The sequence below is a fragment of the Globicephala melas genome, chromosome 18, assembly GCF_963455315.2.
Source record: "Globicephala melas chromosome 18, mGloMel1.2, whole genome shotgun sequence".
In the NCBI taxonomy this organism is placed as follows: domain Eukaryota; kingdom Metazoa; phylum Chordata; class Mammalia; order Artiodactyla; family Delphinidae; genus Globicephala; species Globicephala melas.
This window is the reverse complement of record NC_083331.1, coordinates 911,553-929,651: the sequence shown is the minus strand read 5'-3', so window position 1 is coordinate 929,651 and position 18,099 is coordinate 911,553. Positions and strand designations below refer to the sequence as shown.

At 44.1% G+C, this 18,099-nt stretch overlaps 1 protein-coding gene across 4 annotated transcripts in view; it reads right to left on the bottom strand.

Annotated features, from left to right (window-relative positions):
* IFT88 (intraflagellar transport 88) overlaps positions 1–18,099 on the bottom strand; it is a 75,599-nt gene that overhangs the window by 15,271 nt on the left and 42,229 nt on the right. For all 4 annotated transcript variants that reach the window (XM_060288000.2, XM_060288002.2, XM_060288003.2 and 1 more), the window contains 7 exons: positions 13,379–13,465; positions 11,257–11,443; positions 8,665–8,773; positions 6,582–6,732; positions 5,974–6,089; positions 4,180–4,232; positions 2,476–2,541 (listed from right to left, as the gene is read on the bottom strand). In XM_060288000.2, coding sequence (XP_060143983.1) covers positions 2,476–2,541; positions 4,180–4,232; positions 5,974–6,089; positions 6,582–6,732; positions 8,665–8,773; positions 11,257–11,443; positions 13,379–13,465 — 769 coding nt within the window. The remainder of the gene's footprint in view (positions 1–2,475; positions 2,542–4,179; positions 4,233–5,973; positions 6,090–6,581; positions 6,733–8,664; positions 8,774–11,256; positions 11,444–13,378; positions 13,466–18,099) is intronic.

The window sequence follows — 18,099 nt, the reverse complement described above, 5'->3', positions numbered from 1 at the left end:
TTTAAACAGTTTTTCAAAAAAATAAATTATTTATTTATTTTTGTCTGCGTTGGGTCTTCGTTGCTGCACGCAGGCTTTCTCTAGTTGCAGCAAGCAGGGGCTACTCGTCATTGCGGTGCACGGGCTTCTCATTGCGGTGGCTTCTCTTGTTGCGGAGCACGGGCTCTTGGCGCGCGGGCTCAGTAGTTGTGACTCGCGGGCCCTAGAGCACAGGTTTAGTAGTTGTGGCTCATGGGCTCTAGAGCGCAGGCTCAGTAGTTGTGGCACACAGGCTTAGTTGCTCCGTGGCATGTGGGATCTTCCCGGACCAGGGCTCGAACCCGTGTCCCCTGCACTGGCAGGTGGATTCTTAACCACTGCACCACCAGGGAAGTCCCAATCATTCAACTTTTACAGTGAATCTTAAACTCTCTCTAAAGAAAGAAAAGTGGCCTTGCTTGGAGATGCTCTCTTTGCTGTCCGGTGCGGAGGTGCTGCAGCTACTGCAGTGGTCCTCAACCGGCAGCAGCTGCATCCCCAGGGGACACCTGACAATGTCATAACAGGAGGTGTGCTCCTGGCACCCAGTGGGTGGAGGGCAGGGATGTTGCTAGAACATTCTAGAATCCACAGGATGGCCCCACAGCACAGGATTATCCGATCCCAAATGTCAGTGCTGCTGAAGCTGAGAAGCTCTGCCCAGCGGACTGTTGGGTTTCCATTCCCCAAAAGCTATTACTGCTCTCATTTAATCTTTAAAGTTATCAGTTCCCCAATGTGACTGAAGTTAAGAATCACATTAAAAGCTGTTAAAAAAGAAACAGAAAAATAAATAGATGAGAAAAAAAAAAGAAATAGGAAAAATCAGAGACCCGGGTCCACTGCAAACCTGCATGAGAATCTCTGTGGGCTGGGCTACAGATTTGTAGTTTTTACAAGTTTTACAAGTAATTCCCATGTATCCTGTTTTCTGACTGGCAATCAGAAACTGCTGTGAGCTAATGGACCCACATGTGACCAGCATTACAAAACTCCTCGCCCCTAGGCTCTTACCAAAGGCCAGAATTCTGAGCTCTCTGCTTTCACAAAAGTCAAATTGAGAAAAATATTACTGAAGGAACATGCAGCACATCTAACCCCTGGATCAGGCTGCGCCACTGAAAACGTGGCCCAGAAAAGATCTGTTTTTACTGAAATGTGCTGTTTTGTGTGCATGGTCATTGAAGGACAACATTCAAAATGGTCTTTTCAAACACATTATTTTATTTGTTGGAGGGATGTTAGTAAAGCTAGGAGCTATGACGTCTTCCAGGGACCTTTTATCTACTCTCCTCTGTGTCTCAACACAACTGAAGTAAGAGTTGAAAGGATTTTCTTCTTCCCAAGGAATTACTTTTTATTTTCTTATAAATAGTAAAGATTATAAAACCCACTGTATCTTCCCTTTTTCCTTTAGTCACAAAGCTACTGGGGCCATATATAGTTTAGTGAGAATATGAGACCTATGAATATGGTTATTTTGTACTTTTCCGGATCCTGATCTTGTTGCTGTTACTGTAACACTGTTACTTCAGGTTGCATCAAATCCACTGTGCTATAAGATTGGAAGAAATGAATATTTTATACAAAGCCAACTTTATAAAACGGAAATAAGTTACATATAACATAATGTTTTAAAATTAATTTGCTACCAGTATCAGCAAGATTATTAATGTTCTATTATCATAAACTCTAAAGGTATTTTTTCAGTCTCAAAAAGTTATAATTAAATGGATGGTTTAAAATGCTTTTCTAGGGCTTCCCTGCTGGCACAGTGGTTAAGAATCCGCCTGCCAATGTAGGGGAGATGGGTTCGATCCCTGGCCCGGGAAGATCCCACATGCCGCAGAGCAACGAAGCCCGTGCGCCACAACTACTGAACCTTCACTGTAGAGCCTGAGAGCCACAACTACTGAACCCACGTACCACAACTACTGAAGCCTGCGCGCCTAGAGGCTGTGCTCCGCAACGAGAAGCCACTGCAATGAGAATCCCGCGCACCACAACGAAGAGTAGCCCCCGCTCGCCGCAACTACAGAAAGCCCGCCTGCAGCAACGAAGACCCAATGCAGCCAAAGATAAAATAAATAAATTTATAAAAAAGAATTTTTTTTAAATAAATAAAATGCCTTTTCTATAAAATACCAGTTTATGAACTTTAAAAAATAATAAAACAAAATTTATTCTTAAAATTTCATAAAGCTTTGAAATATAGATCTGTTTACTACTGAAGAGAATTCAGTGGTATATTTAAATCCGTCAAGAATTAAATTCTATAAAAATGTGTACTTGCATAGTCAAATTTTCTGATCCTATAACCACATATTTAAACATGTACCGCAAATTATAGGTTGGTATCTATGTATGCAATTACTGTAGCAAAGGTAATTATTACATATTAGGACATAAAATGTGAGAACCTATACTTTCAAAGTTACAAAATGTAGTCTCACTTACATTCAACATTTTCTGGAAATTTTCTGTGAATATCTTTGTAAGTATCTAATGCTTTTTGGTAGTTACCTATAAGTGAAGGAGGAAAAACAAACATACTAGCAGATTATAGAAATGAACAGGTTCAGCAAAATACTAATTTAAATTCAATATTCTGGCACCATTTCATTGGTTTAGAAGGATGACTTCCATGTTTGCCACAGGCATAAACAACCTGGGATCTTAGTTCCCGACCAGGGATCAAACCTGTGCCCCATGCGGTGGAAGTGTGGAGTCCTAACACCTGGACCGCCAGGGAGGTCCCTCAATATAACTTCTGGAAGAAAATGTACAGACAAAATAAATCTGAAAAAGGTGCAGAGCGGAAGTAAATGGTTGAAACTTAGTTCTACTTCTTAAAATGAAGTAATAACATTAATTTCAATGTTATTCACTTGGAAAAGATGAAAAATAACTTGTTTTGCAGTTTTTATATTCAAACATTAAAAAGTTTACAGAAAGCATTTTGTTTTGTAATAAAATAATTTAGCTTCACATGGCAGCAAAGAATAGGAAAAACGAATTTTGGATCAAAGACCTTTGCTAAAATCTCAGGAAAGAGTTATGCCCTTACGTCTGGGCCTCCTGCACAAGGGGGTGTCGGGGTGGAGGCTGAACAAGACGGAGAGCGGAGCACCCAGAGCGCGGCCGGGCCGGCTAAGGTGGCCGCTCTTCCCCTGGTCTCACACACACACACACACACACACACACACACACACACACACACACACACACACACACACACACACACACACACACACACACACACACACACACACACACACACACACACACACGTCACAGGACAGGCACTACACGTGCGCAGGCAACTCGGACTCGCCCTGACATAAATGAAATGTGTATACAGAGAGGTCTTTCCGCCAACAGGAAACACGGTAACATTAGAGACCAACCCGCAAAATGACCTGAGGTCACACCGCACCTGTGTCCCGCTGCCACCTGAGGGGCTCTCGGAGGCAGACAGAGGGCCCTAAGAAACGGCGGGGACCGCTGCCGGTGGTCACGGCTCGCGCTTCCCTGGGTGAGGGAGCTCTCCTGGACATCTGGTTGCTCTATAAGAGGGACTGCATTTTTCACACTTAACTACATTAGCATGTTATTTTAACTAAACATTTTAACCACAGTGTTAACATTTATCTCCTGCTTAATCCTGACATTTTAACAGTATCATTCACTTCATGGCTAGTCCCAAACCATTAACACACTGACACTGCAGAACAGGCCAGCAGCACAGGACGAGATAAAGACTGACACTGAAAACACAACCAGGATGACTAGTGACATCTGCTGTACAAAATCAGGTCCTGCGGCCCCAGTTCTGGGCTCTCCTCAGCTTTTCAGGTGTGAGAGAGGCTCACACATTGGGCAGAGCACACAGGATGTTTAGAATGAGGTGACTAGATGGGACTTCCCTGGCGGCCCAGTGGTTAAGACTCCCCGCTTCCAATGCAGGGGATGCGGGTTAGTAAACGTAACTTTTAACTGTACGTAGTAAACACTGTGTCTTTCGTATAATGTTTGATATGTGTACTATCAAAAGTTAATCTTAATAAATAAAACTACAATAGGAACATATTTATATGCATAATTACCTAAAAGATAGAAACAAGCAACATATATTAAAGTGAATAAAATTAAAGCATTTACCACTTCTTCTAAAACAGCTAGCTACCATCAGCTGCCACTTCACTTGTGTAGGCCTGTAAAAGAAATTATGTGAAATTAGAGATGAAACAAAAATAATCTGTGATGGCCAAACAGTTTTATAAAGCTAAGCTACATATCGGTACTAGCTTTCAATTACTTTTTGACATTTGATTAGGTCGTCTTTATTATTAACAACAGCATATATACAATTTCCTTCATTATTATCTGTCATACTGATATTAGGAAATTTACATTTAGAGCCCTTCAATTAACTCACACCTTTGTTTAGACATTCTTAGAAGAACTGCCTCGCCAGTTTGCGTAAAGACCACAGCATTCTATTTTAACCATTTTTATTACCTTTGCCATATCTTATACTTAGTACCTAAGGCTTAGAAACCTAGGTTTAGGCTTGCAAATTTAGTATCCAAGAGGCAATTTTTGACCTTGTGTTTGAACAATTAGACTTCAACTAAAAAGAAAGTAAAAAAGAAATCTATTCATTCTTTTTTTTCCCTTAAAATAGAAGTGAATTTCTTTTCTAAAATAAACATGACCAGAATTTCTAAAGACTACTACTAAAAATTTCTGAGAAAAACAAAATTTGAAGGAATAAAAGACTAGGGAATAATTTAATGCTCTCCTCACTTCTCTTTTATTTTTTTTCAAATTGAGGTATAGCTGATTTACAGTATTAGTTTCAAGTGTACAACACAGTGATTCAAAATTTTTATAGATTATACTCCATTTATAGTTATTATAAAATATTGGCTATATTCCCTGTGCTGCACAATACATCCTTGTATCTTATTTATTTTATACATAGTAGTTTGTACCTCGTAATCCCTTACCGATACCTTGTCCCTCCCGGCTCCCCTTTCCCCATATCTAATGTTAAAATTCAATTTGGCCAAACACAAAACACAACATGACATATCCCAATTATTTTTGAATAATGTATAAAACATTCTGATATGAATTTAAAGACATTTTTAAGAATTTGATTTTTTTATAAGTTTGATTTCTGTTCTGTCTGAAGTTAATATTGCTACTCCTGCTTTCTTTCTTTTTTTTTTTTTCTTTCTTTTTTTAAAAAAATAAATTTATTTAATTTTGGCTGCGTTGGGTCTTTGTTGCTGCACGCAGGCTTTCTCTAGTTGCTGTGAGCGGGGGCTACTCTTCGTTGCGGTTCGTGGGCTTCTCATTGCGGTGGCTTCTCTTGTGGGCTCTAGGCGCGTGGGCTTCAGTAGTTGTGGCACATGGGCTTCATTAATTGTGGCTCGTGGGCTCTAGAGTGCAGGCTCAGTAGTTGTGGCACACGGGCTTAGCTGCTCCGTGGCATGTGGGATCTTCCCGGACCAGGGCTCAAACCCGTGTCCCCTGCATTGGTAGGCGGATTCTTAACCACTGCGCCACCAGGGAAGTCCTGATTTTTAATATATAATGTATATCAATTACAAACTGAGACCAATGAAACATTTCAATTAGGACTCTTTCAGAAATGAAACTTTGTCTTTGGAATGAGAGAGTCATTTTCTGATTGATAAAGAAATAATACTTGTTTACTGAAATGTGAAAAAGAAAAATACACACAGAAAAGTACCTTGAAGGTATTTTTTAAAACATTTGCATAAAAAGGAAATATATTTATCATAATAAAGACCAAGTCAAATGAAACACAATACAAGAAAATCAAAACAATGCCTGAATGTTCACTAATAACTGTTCATGAACTCAGTATGTCTATCAGATTGTAGACATTTAACTAAACATAAAATCGTAACAGTTACCTACTGTATAAGAGAAGCTCTTTCAAAGTACTGAATGGCTTTTTCACAAAACTGGGTGTCGATGTAATAGGCCCCAAGCCACTCGATGACTTCAATATTGGACGGGAAATACCTATACGACTGGAAAGGGAGGTGTGACAAAAGAACTTCAGTCACAATGCACAGTTCACTCCCCAACATCTTCCCCACCAGCTGGATTAATGTATACAGTGTGACATTTCTTACTTAAAAAGTATGAGCTGTCACAAGTACTGTTCAAGTTTTGAAACTATATAAGATTTGGAAAACTTAAGATTTGTTTGACACATTTTTCAATTATCTATAAATATCTTTTTGATGTACTGATATATGATCTGAGTCAAATTAAGTATGCAATAGACTCAAAAGGGATTAAATCACCCTTCAAGAGAAAAATGCACTGGTACCTTTTATTTTACCTTTTATTAAAATAATCAAAAACTAACTTTATATTCCACAAAAGTTTTATTTTAAATTATTTATTTAAAAGCTAATAAGCATTTATAATTTTTAAAAATTAAAAGGCCTGCTGTCTTTTTTATAACAATTCATAAAAGGCTAAAAAGCAGAAGGAAGGCAAGACTGCACACCCACCTCATAGTAATATTGGAATGCTTGGGATTTATCCCCCTCACTGTCATATAATCCTCCCAGTTTAGACAAAGCTCTGGAGTCAGTTGGAACAACACTGATCAGCTGCATTAACCATTCCATAGCTTGATTGGGATCTTCCATTAACTCGTATCTTAGACAATTTCAATGAAGGATAACACAATTTTTCTAAATTCATTGATCAATAAGCAAACCTAAAACCAACATTTCATAAAAATATTTCTTAGTCTATACTAATGTGCTACTTAATACTGTTTACTCTGGATTTCGTCAGGGATGAGGATGAAAAATGGTCAGTAACACTTCTGTCCCCTATATATGTATATGGGACACACATATATACACACACACACACACACATCTTGCTTTTCCTTTTACTTCATTACTACCCACTAAGATCAACGGCCACACTAGTAGAATTAATAGTGTGCTGTTTTATTCAAAGTTTTGTCCAAAATTTGTCCTTAATAAAAATGCCTGGGGCTTCCCTGGTGGCACAATGGTTGAGAGTCCGCCTGCTGATGCAGGGGACACAGGTTCATGTTCCGGTCTGGGAGGATCCCACATGCCGCGGAGCAGCTGGGCCCGTGAGCCATGGCCGCTGAGCCTGTCCATCCGGAGCCTGTGCTCTGCAACGGGAGAGGCCACAACAGTGAGAGGCCCACGTACCGCAAAAAAAAAAAAAAAAAAAAAAAAAAAGCCTGAGTGCTGTGTTTCAATTATTCCACCTCTCTTAAGTGTTCAACATTTTAAAGGAATGGTTTCCATGTATTTTCTGGTGAGTTTTCCCTAATTACATTACAAGCCCAAGACAGTTTTCTGTAGCTTTAATGCCTAGTAAGTCCTCTGCATGCACTCAAATAATTTATTCACACCAGTACTTATTGATTACTTACTATTTATATTAGCTGCCTTAATGACATGAAAATATTCCAATCCAAAGTTTCATTGAAAAAGAAGAGCCCTGGGGCCTCCCTGGTGGTGCAGTGGTTAAGAATCCGCCTGACAATGCAGGGGACATGGGTTCCAGCCCTGGTCCAGGAAGATGCCACATGCCACGGAGCAACTAAGCCCGTGCACCACAACTACTGAGCCTGTGCTCTAGAGCCCACAAGCCACAACTACTGAGCCCGTGTGCCACAACTACTGAAGCCTGCTCGCCTAGAGCCCACGCTCCGCAACAAGAGAAGCCACCACAATGAGAAGCCCGTGCACCACAATGAAGAGTAGCCCCCGCTCACCACAACTAGAAAAACCCTGTGTGCAGCAACCAAGACCCAATGCAGCCAAAAATAAATAAATAAAATAAATAAATTTATTTAAAAAAAAAGAAGAGCCTTCTACTTTTAATGATGACAAATGTGATACTATAAGAAAAACATTAAAATAAGGAAATGTATTCAAACAGCCTCAAACACAACAACTGCTTGACTGGATCCACACTGATCAGGAACTGGGCACCAGCAGGTCATGACACTGGCACCTTCAGAGAAATGAACTGGACAAAACAAAAAGGCTAAAAGAAATAACTATGCCGCTATCTGCTCTAAAATTAACATTTTTTATCAAAAAAATTTTATCTACCCTACCAGAAGCACAGGAGACAATACTTAAAATTTTTTCATCATTATCGTTATTTATTTATTTATTTTTTGGCTGTGCCACATGGCTTGTGGGATCTTAAGTTCCCTGACCCGGGATCAAATCTGGGCCCTGGCAGTGAGAGCGAGGAGTCCTAACCACTGCACCGCCAGGGAATTCCCTAAAGGGTCTAAATTATGCTCAATGAACATCTTGTGTGGACTCGACATGATACCCAATTACTTCAATTACTATGTCTAAAAATTAATAATAGTTGCAACTTCTAAATAATTCCTCCTATAATGCAAATGACCCTTTAAAACAGGATCACTCAAATCATATTTTCATCACATATTAATTTGATAGTCAGGTTTTAAAATATACCCCCATCAATTAATTCACTGGTTAAGCTTATTTAATAAGTGGTACTCAATCACCAACTGAGTGAATTAATAACTATCCTTAAGTTTTTCACATAAGATACATATTTGCTATCTGGTAAAGGACTTGGGCGCTGTTTCTTAGGATTGCGTGAAGTTTCAGGAAACAGTCCAAAGCTTCATCAAGCCGGTTTAGCTTCTTACAGGTAAGGCCTTTACAAAGAAGGAAGAGAAAGAAAGGTAAGCTATAAATACCGGTACTGGCAGTAATTTTCTCAAAGTAACAGAATGAATATTTAAATATAGGTAAATATTCATCCAAAAGAGAAAATAAAGATAAACACAATTTAAAAAAAAAAAGGAACAAGGCAGGGGCAGGAAATTCCACTAATGTTTGGCAGACACTAAATCATGAAAGCTTTAGTGTATGTTTTGAAGTGTTGAGGGGAGCAGGAATGACAAACATTGAAAGAACAGCACAAACAGTTCAGAAATGGGCTGGGTTACAGAATTCAGTTAAAGTCAGGGAGGACTAGGACTTCCCTGGTGGTCCAGTGGGTAAGAGTCTGTGCTCCCGGGCTTCCCTGGTGGCACAGTGGTTGAGAGTCCGCCTGCCGATGCAGGGGACACGGGTTCGTGCCCCGGTCCGGGAAGATCCCACATGCCGCAGAGCGACTGGGCCTGTGAGCCATGGCCGCTGAGCCTGCGCGTCCGGAGCCTGTGCTCCGCAACAGGAGAGGCCACAACAGTGAGAGGCCTGCGTACCGCAAAAAAAAAAAAAAAAAAAAGTGCTCCCAATGATGGAGGGCTGGGTTCGATCCCTGGTTGGGGAACTAGATCCTGCATGCATGCTGCAACTAAGACCAGGCGCAGCCAGAATGAATGAATGAATGAATGAATGAATAAATAAATAAATATTTTAAAAAAATAAACAAACTCAAGGAGGACTAAGGGACAAGTAATAAACAGTGCCAGGACAAGTGATTACACATGACGAAAAACCCACACATTCCTCTCTTGAATTTATTCCTTTTTCAAATAAATTCAATTTTTATTTCAAAACTAAATAGAAAAACAAAGCTATAAAAGCATGAAAGGAAAATGATTTTGTAATCTTGGGGTAGGGAAGGGCTTCATAAAGTAATAAACAAATGAAGCCACAAATTTTCAAAAACCAAATTTGACTACATAAAAAATAGAAAAATTCTGCTTCACAGAAGAAATTATAAAGCTCCCTTAAGCGACGGACTAAGAGAGGCATTTAAACATATGAAGAGGTCAAATGGACGGAGGCCTGGTGAGTGACCTCGTGCCCCCCAGGCCCCCATACTCACCCCTCTTCTCCTAACCCCTCAGTGCCAGGTAGAGTTGCTAATGCCCCCTGCCCCTCCCGTCCCACCCAGCCCAGCCCGGGGAGGAGAGATCCAGCTGCCTGGACACCCTCAGGACACAATGAGACAGACAGTGCATGGTGGGGAGTGGGCAGGCCTCGAAGGTCCCACTCCGCCTCAGCTGCAAACTCCTAGATACGAGGAGAAGGCCAGGCTCATCAGACAAGGAGGAAAGATCGTCACAGTAAAGAGAGGATAACATGAACAAGCCAACCAAAGAAGCAGGAGAAGAAACCTTCAGAGGAAACTTCACTGAAGCCAAGACATGAGCCTGCACTGCATCAACATGTGTCTGCAACAGCATGAGCTCATGATGGGGTGGGGGTGGGGGAGATGAGGGGGACACAACGGGGGGATGCCACGACGGGGGCACACGATGGGGGTCATGACTGGGGGACACGACGGGGGGGCACGACCGGGGGGGCATGACGGGGGGGGCACAACCGGGGGGGCACGACAGGGGGACACGATGGGGGTCAGGTGACCTCTGACAGGCAGGGGAGGGATGGGGTGGTGTGAGCCTTCAGGTCTTTAACAGTTTATTAAAGACAAAATCTGAAGTAAAAATAACAAAATGTAAAAATGTGTTAAATATAGGTGGTAGGTACAGAGGTATGCTTTTTCTCTCTCTTTTTTAATGTTTGAAATATGTTTGTAATTAAAAAGGAAGGGACTTCCCTGGTGGTGCAGTGGTTAAGAGCCCACCTGCCAATGCAGGGGACACAGGTTCAAGCCCTGGCCCAGGAAGATCGCACACATGTCACGGAGCAACTAAGCCTATGTGCCACAACTACTGAGCCTGCATGCCACAACTACTGAGCCCACGTGCCACAACTACTGAGCCCGTGTGCCACAACTACTGAAGTCCATGCACCTAGAGCCCACGCACCGCAAAGAAGAGTAGCCCCCGCTCACCGCAACTACAGAAAGCCTGTGCGCAGCAACAAAGACCCAACGCAGCCAAACATAAAAAAATTCATAAAAGAAAAAAAGGAAGAAAATGAGATTTTTTTCCCCACCTATCAATTTGGCAAAAGTTGAATTATAATATCCAGTATTAGCAGGAATTCGGGAAACATTCTCATACCACGGTGGGAGGAACCTGGAAGTCTTTTTAGAGGGAATTTCGGCTACATCTACCCAAATCTCACAAGCGTCCAGATTCTGAGTCATTAATTCCATTAAAAATAGTCTATAATCCAAGAGTCTTCAACTTTTTGTTGCAAGGAACTCTTCCTCTCAATGAATTGGAGCTTTATAAGCAAAAAAAAAAAAAAAAAAGGCAATTTTGCCTGTTTCACTTACCAATATTATAAAGTGCTTCAGTACAAGAAGAATCATTTCTTAGAGCCTCTTTATAGAATTCAGCTGCCTTCTCATAGTCACCATTTGCAAAAACTGTATTCCCTTTATTAGTAAGAGCTGATGGGTTATATCTGTCAGAATTCACAGCTAAATCTGCATAGCTACTGGCTTGTGAGAATTCATTCTCCTAAAGTACAAAAATATACAAATTATTTGAAGTTCATTGTACCCCTTCTGCCTCTTCTGAGATTACAGACATGATAAAGGGACTTTCTGAGATTACAGACAGGATAAACAAGCACATAGTTTACATATCTTGGTCTCGCTGGACTCACTCCACAAAAGGTTTTACTTGTCACGAAGTTTCTTACAACCGACTGCTCCGCAGTCATGGTCTGGACACCACCACCACTTCCATAGCAGCGGTTCCATCTCCAGCACCCACTGACTGCAGGTGGGAGCTCCCCACACCTATGGCACCCACACAGCTAGAGGCCCCACTACCCTCCTGCCCCGTCACCCTGGCTGCATGGCCGGTGGGTACCGCATCGCCACAGTCCAGGCCTCCGTTGCGTCCCCACCGCCAGTGCCTAATTAGGACACGGCTGGGCTGGCATTCACCTGTGCCGCGAGGGCCTCGCGCCTCTCATAGCGTAGCTGCTGGTGCCTCGTGGGCGTGGCTGAGGGAGGGGCACTGCTTCCCACCTCCCATCCCCGCCCCCCCCCCGTGGTCCTTGTCCAGTGGCCGTGGATGTGAACGTGTGGCGGCACCTTACCCTCTGAAGGCCCTTCCCAGGGTCGCCCCCCCGCCCAGCTCACCCTCGCTCCCCACCCATGTCCAGCTCTTCCTCCTGCAGAGGACCCAGATCCGCGCCGGGCTGGGCTGTGGACCACAGAGGGCATCCGAGTCCCACAGACCTCTCCACCAAGTTCATGGGCACCTGGGTTGTTTCCACCCACTCCTGGTTATCATGAATAACGCTGCTCTGAACATTCACATACAAGTATCTGTGTGGACTCCCTAAGAGCGGGGTGCTGGTGTCATAAACACTAAACCATGTAACACTGTCTTTTAGATTAAGCTTCAGGCACAACTTAGAAGAGCAGTGACGGGTTGCTGACGGGACTGGAGAGCTGTGAGGGGATGACCTCAGGGTCCCGGGAGGGCAGAGCAGCGGCACATGGAGGGGAGGGGAGAGGAGGGGCTGGGGTGGGGGGAGGGGAGGGGAGGGACTGGGGTGGGGGGGAGGGGAGGGGGAGGGGGGAGAACACAGGCAGCTGCAGGTGCAAAGGCCCAGCCCTGCTCCAGCGGACCATCCTGCAGGGTGGGCTGAGCCTCGCTCGGCTGCACTGGCTGAGCCTTCCCCCGCCCCCCACCCCAGGGGCCTTCATTCTCTTGTGCCTCCTCTCCGCTCTCACGATGCCTGCCCCCCGAAAGCCGTCATGCTTTGCTAGTTCCTTTCCTGTCTCCTCCACGGTTCTGCACTCTGGCCTCCTCAGCCCCCAGCCCTGCGCCCTGCTCACACCCTGGAGACACCGCCTGCTGTCTGCGTACCAGAGACGGGGCTTCAACAATTCACAGTTACTTCTCACAGTTCCGGAGGCTGGAGGTCGAAGACCAGGGGATCAGCAGGCCTGGTATCTGGTGAGGGCCCACGTCCACATCTGCAGATGGCCTCCTTGCTGTGTCCTCACAGGGCACAGGGCTCTGGTCCCCTTCTCCTCTAATAAAGGCACTAATCCCATCATGGGGGCTCCCCTCATGACCTCAGCTAACCCTAAGTCCCCACCTCCAAATACAGTCGCGTTGGGTGTTAGGGCTTCAAAGATGCATTTTGGGGAGACAACCATTCCGTCCATGGCATCTACCACCAAAGCTTAAACCTCTACAGAGACAACCACGCATTTTACCTCTAACCCTGATTCCCATCTGAGATCAGCTCCACAGGTCCTCCCTCTGTCCTCCTTCTGAGACGGCCTCGCGCTCACATGCACCACCCAAGCGGCCCGCAGACCAACCCAGCCGTGCTGTCCTTCTCCACCCCACTTCTCCAGAGCCCCTCCTTGGGCAGCAACCTAAAAATACCACAGTACCAACGTAGTCATGAAAAGCAGAACTCACCAAATAATACAGGAATGAGAGGTTGGTTGCAGCTGCACTCTTCACACTACTGTCCTTTTTTTCAAACATTTTTAAGGTCTCTACAGCCTAAAAATGAAATGTCTGCCAGTTATCACCTCTGTAATATGATAGCATTTAGGCTTCAGTTTGGGGACAAGACCAGGGAATGCAGAGGGGTGATTAGCGTGTTCAGGAAAACAGATGACAGATGAGAATTTCACTTGATTATCAGTACTTGTGAAAAAGAATTCTCAAAACTGGGATAGAAAGCAATTCTGGGAGCGTCACAAAGTGACCTGATACAGATCCAAATGTAACTACACTCTGAAGCCATGAGGAATTTAAAGCACGTTTTTACCCCCTGGCAAGTCTGAGATGCCCCGACATGGCAGGACACTTGGGATGCCAGGCTCCTTGCACGAGAGGTGGATGAGTTCTCCACCTAGAAGTTACTGAGAGGTACCAGAAACAGGAAAAAGACGTGGTTTTTCCTTCCTTCCTTTACACTACATTTACTGAATAGAAAATGCTTGGCCGCTGGCTCCTGGGGAGCAGCTGTGTCCAAGCAAAGCCCTGCTCAGCTTCTGCAGGGGCCGCAGCTGCTGCTGCTGGACGCCCGTGCGGTCCGAGCCCTGCGCCGGTGGACGCCGTGCGGTCTGAGCCCTGTGCCGGTGGGCGCTGTGCGGTCCGAGCCCTGTGCCGGTGGACGCCGTGCGGTCCGAACCCTGGGTCGGTGGACGCCGTGTGGTCCGAGCCCTGTGCCGGTGGACGCCGTGCGGTCCGAACCCTGGGTTGGTGGACGCCGTGCGGTCCGAACCCTGAGCCGGTGGACGCAGTGCGGTCCGAGCCCTGAGCCGGGCCACTGAGCACTTGACTCCCCTGCGGCCAAGGGCAGGAGACCTGCACACGCGGTCGTAGCGCAGTAAAGAACTGCTCTCTTAAAGGGTCTTGATTACTCGAGAGAAAACTGTTGGAAGTTTCTAGACCATTAGTTTATAACCCCACAAAGTCAATTCTGGAAGAGAAAAACCCGAACGCCACACCGTCCATCTTGAGAGCCCCTTTCTCACTTTCTTTCTTGGAAGGCTCTTCCATAACAAGAAGCTCCTAAAACTTACCTGGAAGTGATTCCCTGCAGAAGCTACCTCACCAACCCTACCCAACCCCCAGCTCCTCTTCCGAGCCTCTAAGCTTTACAAGCTGCATTTCACATTGAATAAGAATTGAGATGTTTTTATCTTTACTTTCAGATTGTGTCACTATAAATGTATGTGCTAATTTAAAATATAAGGCAAGTGGGGACTTCCCTGGCGGTCCAGTGGTGAGGACTCCACGCTGTTGCTGCTGAGGGCGTGCGTTCAACCCCTGGTCAGGGAACTAAGATGCCACAAGCCGTGTGGCATGGCCAAAAATAATTAATTAATTAAATATAAAGCACGTGAATAGGCATAACTCACATATCCACTGAATCCTCTGACTCAAGTAGACTGCAGAGGGGAAGAAGGCTGCTCTCTGATATTTCTGACATCCATAAAGCAGAACCGAAGGCAAACTAACGACAATGGTAATTTTTTAAAAACAGAACGCTATCAGTTTATATCGCTGCTTTCAAAGCAGCTGTTCATATTACAGTCAAGGAAATGTGGGGGCTGGATCTTAAAATGCTGATATTTGTTAATCTGTGGCTCATCGATAACAATACTTTAAGACTACGTTTAACACCAAATCTATTCTCCCCACAAGATCGCTACGAATCCCTGGGGGCTTCCCTGGTGGCGCAGTGGTTAAGAATCCGCCTGCCAATGCAGGGGACACGGGTTCGAGCCCTGGTCTGGGAAGGTCCCACATGCCGCGGAGCAACTAAGCCCGTGAGCCACATCTGAGCCTGTGATCTAGAGCCCACGTGCTCCAACTACTGAAGCCCACGCGCCTAGAGCCCGTGCCCCACAACAAGAGAAGCCACCGCAATGAGAAGCCCACACACTGCAACAAAGAGTAGCCCCCGCTCATCGCAACTAAAGAAAGACCACACGCAGCAATGAGGACCCAACACAGCCAAAAATAAATTAATTAATTAACTAAAAAAAAAAAAAGAATAAAGTTGTGTAAAAAAAAAAAAAATTGCTACGAATCCAAACAATACATAAAGAACAATGCAACCCAAAGCTATTACTCAGAAGAATTAACAAAAATATTTAGAACTTAAAACATTCATTTAAAAACATGGACAGAGTAAAAACATATTTCAAATTTTAAGCTTCTAAACTACAACTATCCTGAAAAGGCTAAATATTCTAATAAAAGGAACATTCTCAGGTATTTTTGGCTTTGAAATAGGCTGTTTTCATACTGTTCTTTACACATTCAATGAATGCATCTCTAATATTTCTGTTTTTAAAAGTAAAATAATGTAAATCAATTTATAAAGAAAACAGATAAGAGTTCACAATAAAATTTAGTTGTAAATGGCAAAACAAATAATGAAAATAAACACTGTTAGTTTGGGGTTTTTTCCCCAAGAAGAATTAGGAAAATAGACAAATCTCCGTTTGGGTTTTCTTTCCTGGCTGATTCCGTCCGCTACGGGCTTCAGCTTTCCTCTGGGTATGTCTGTCCACCACCACTGGCCTTCACCCCATCCACCTGTGGCTTTAGTGGAGTTCTTTCTCTGCTACAAAACAACACTATCACCACAAAAAACCATACTCTGAGATTCCAATTTCAGCATTTTTTTTTGAAAAACATTTACAACATTACGCCAAGTTGTAAGTGAAGCATCTTCGGGCTTCCCTGGTGGCACAGTGGTTAAGAATCCGCCTGCCAACGCAGGGTACGTGGGTTCGAGCCCCGGTCCGGGAAGATCCCACGTGGCACAGAGCAACTAAGCTCGTGTACCGCAACTACTGAGCCTGCGCTCTAGAGCTTGCGCGCCACAACTACTGAAGCCCGCACGCCTAGAGCCCGTGCTCCGCAACAAGAGAAGCCACCGCAATGAGAGCCGGTGCACCGCAAGGAAGAGTAGCCCCCGCTCGCCGCAACTAGAGAAAGCCCGCGTGCAGCAATGAAGACCCAATGCAGCCAAAAATAAATAAATAAATAAATAAAGCATCTTAATCAATGATCCTTATGAGTTAAGTCAATCCAATCCTTTTTAACCTAAAAGTGTTCCTTCCAAACTGCGACTGTGTTACACCTACCTCGTCATACTTACAATACACAACAAAAGAAACACAAAGTAAAAGCAGCGATGTAAAAGAAAGCAGAAGTTACATTTTTAAAACATCAGTAAAATAACTGATATTAAAATTGTATATAGGGAAACGGAACAAAGAATATTTTGAATGAGAACAGCTAGGAAAGCAGCAAACAATATGATTTGGGTTAAATGAATTTAAATATGAAAAAATTAGCGGGTTTATTCCTTAGTGAACACACCTTTAAAACACGGACGATAATACAGTGTTAAACCTTTCTAAAAAGACCATTTAAAAGTATCAACAGAAAACTCGGAAAACGGCTTTCTCTATTTTGTCATCTGTAACAGTACTTCTCACACAGACACGAACTTATTTTTCTTGGTCCACAGATGACTCCAGCAAGATAGCAAAGACCAATCTGTCTCACTTCACTTCTACTTTTCAGCATCCCAACAGGATCAGAGTTTCATCTGTGGCATTTTTAATGCCCAAGGGTGTGATGCTCAAATGGCAGAACAGACACAAAGATACCTAGAAAGTCTTTTTATGCTTTACAAACAATCATTAAGCACGCTGAAGCCATACACACCGTGGGCCAGCCGGTGTGCTGCCCTAGCCTTCACGACACAACAACGCCATGGGCACCGGGCTGCTTCCCCTTCGCTCACGTCCTCGGGGCAGATGCCCTTCTCCCTCCTCCCCGAAAAAGGGGTCAGTTACTTCTACTGTCTCCAGGAAAACAGAAGGTCTTAAATAGGAAGAAAGCCTGAAAACTGGCTCAGGAGAGCGTGGAGGAAAGACACTGGGGCTCCCTCTGGCCCTCACTCTCTGGGTCTAAACGCGGAAGAGCTGAGTTTTCTACATTGCAGGCATATATGCTACTAACCACTGGTTTTATAAACTAGGGTATCAAGTTTCATTCTCTATTCTCCTTTGTGATCCCCACCCCCTTTTAAAAAGCTGTTCTTCTGTTCTCCTGTGAGGCAGACTGTGGAAGGGGAGCACCGTTCCACCCCACCCCAGGCGGCAGGACAGTGGTGGGACCAGTGACAGATTCCTTTCGTGCCCAACGCAACGTCAATGAGTAAACCAAACACGTAAAACAGATGCCAGGAGAGCTGCTCAGGCACCAGGCTGCTGCTCCGGCTCCTGGCCTCCCTCACTGCCCGTGTACGAACCCTGACTCTGAACAGCCTCTGAGCTTCAGGAAACACTTTGAAAACCTCTGGGGAAAGCTGACCTCTGGACTAGAATACGGTTTAGTCATTTAGCAGCCATGTTTTACATGGCAAGCGTTTATATTTTAAGAAACAGGACAGGGGAATTCCCTGGTGGTCCAGTGGTTAGGACTCCACGCTTCCACTGCAGGTGACATGGTTTCAATCCCTGGTCAGGGAACTAAGATCCCACATGCCGTGCGGCCAAAAAAAATGAAACAGGACAAACAGGTCAAAATTAAAACCATGATACATTAGAGGAAATTATGTTAAGGTAGAAATAAAAATATTATTCAACTTCAGAATA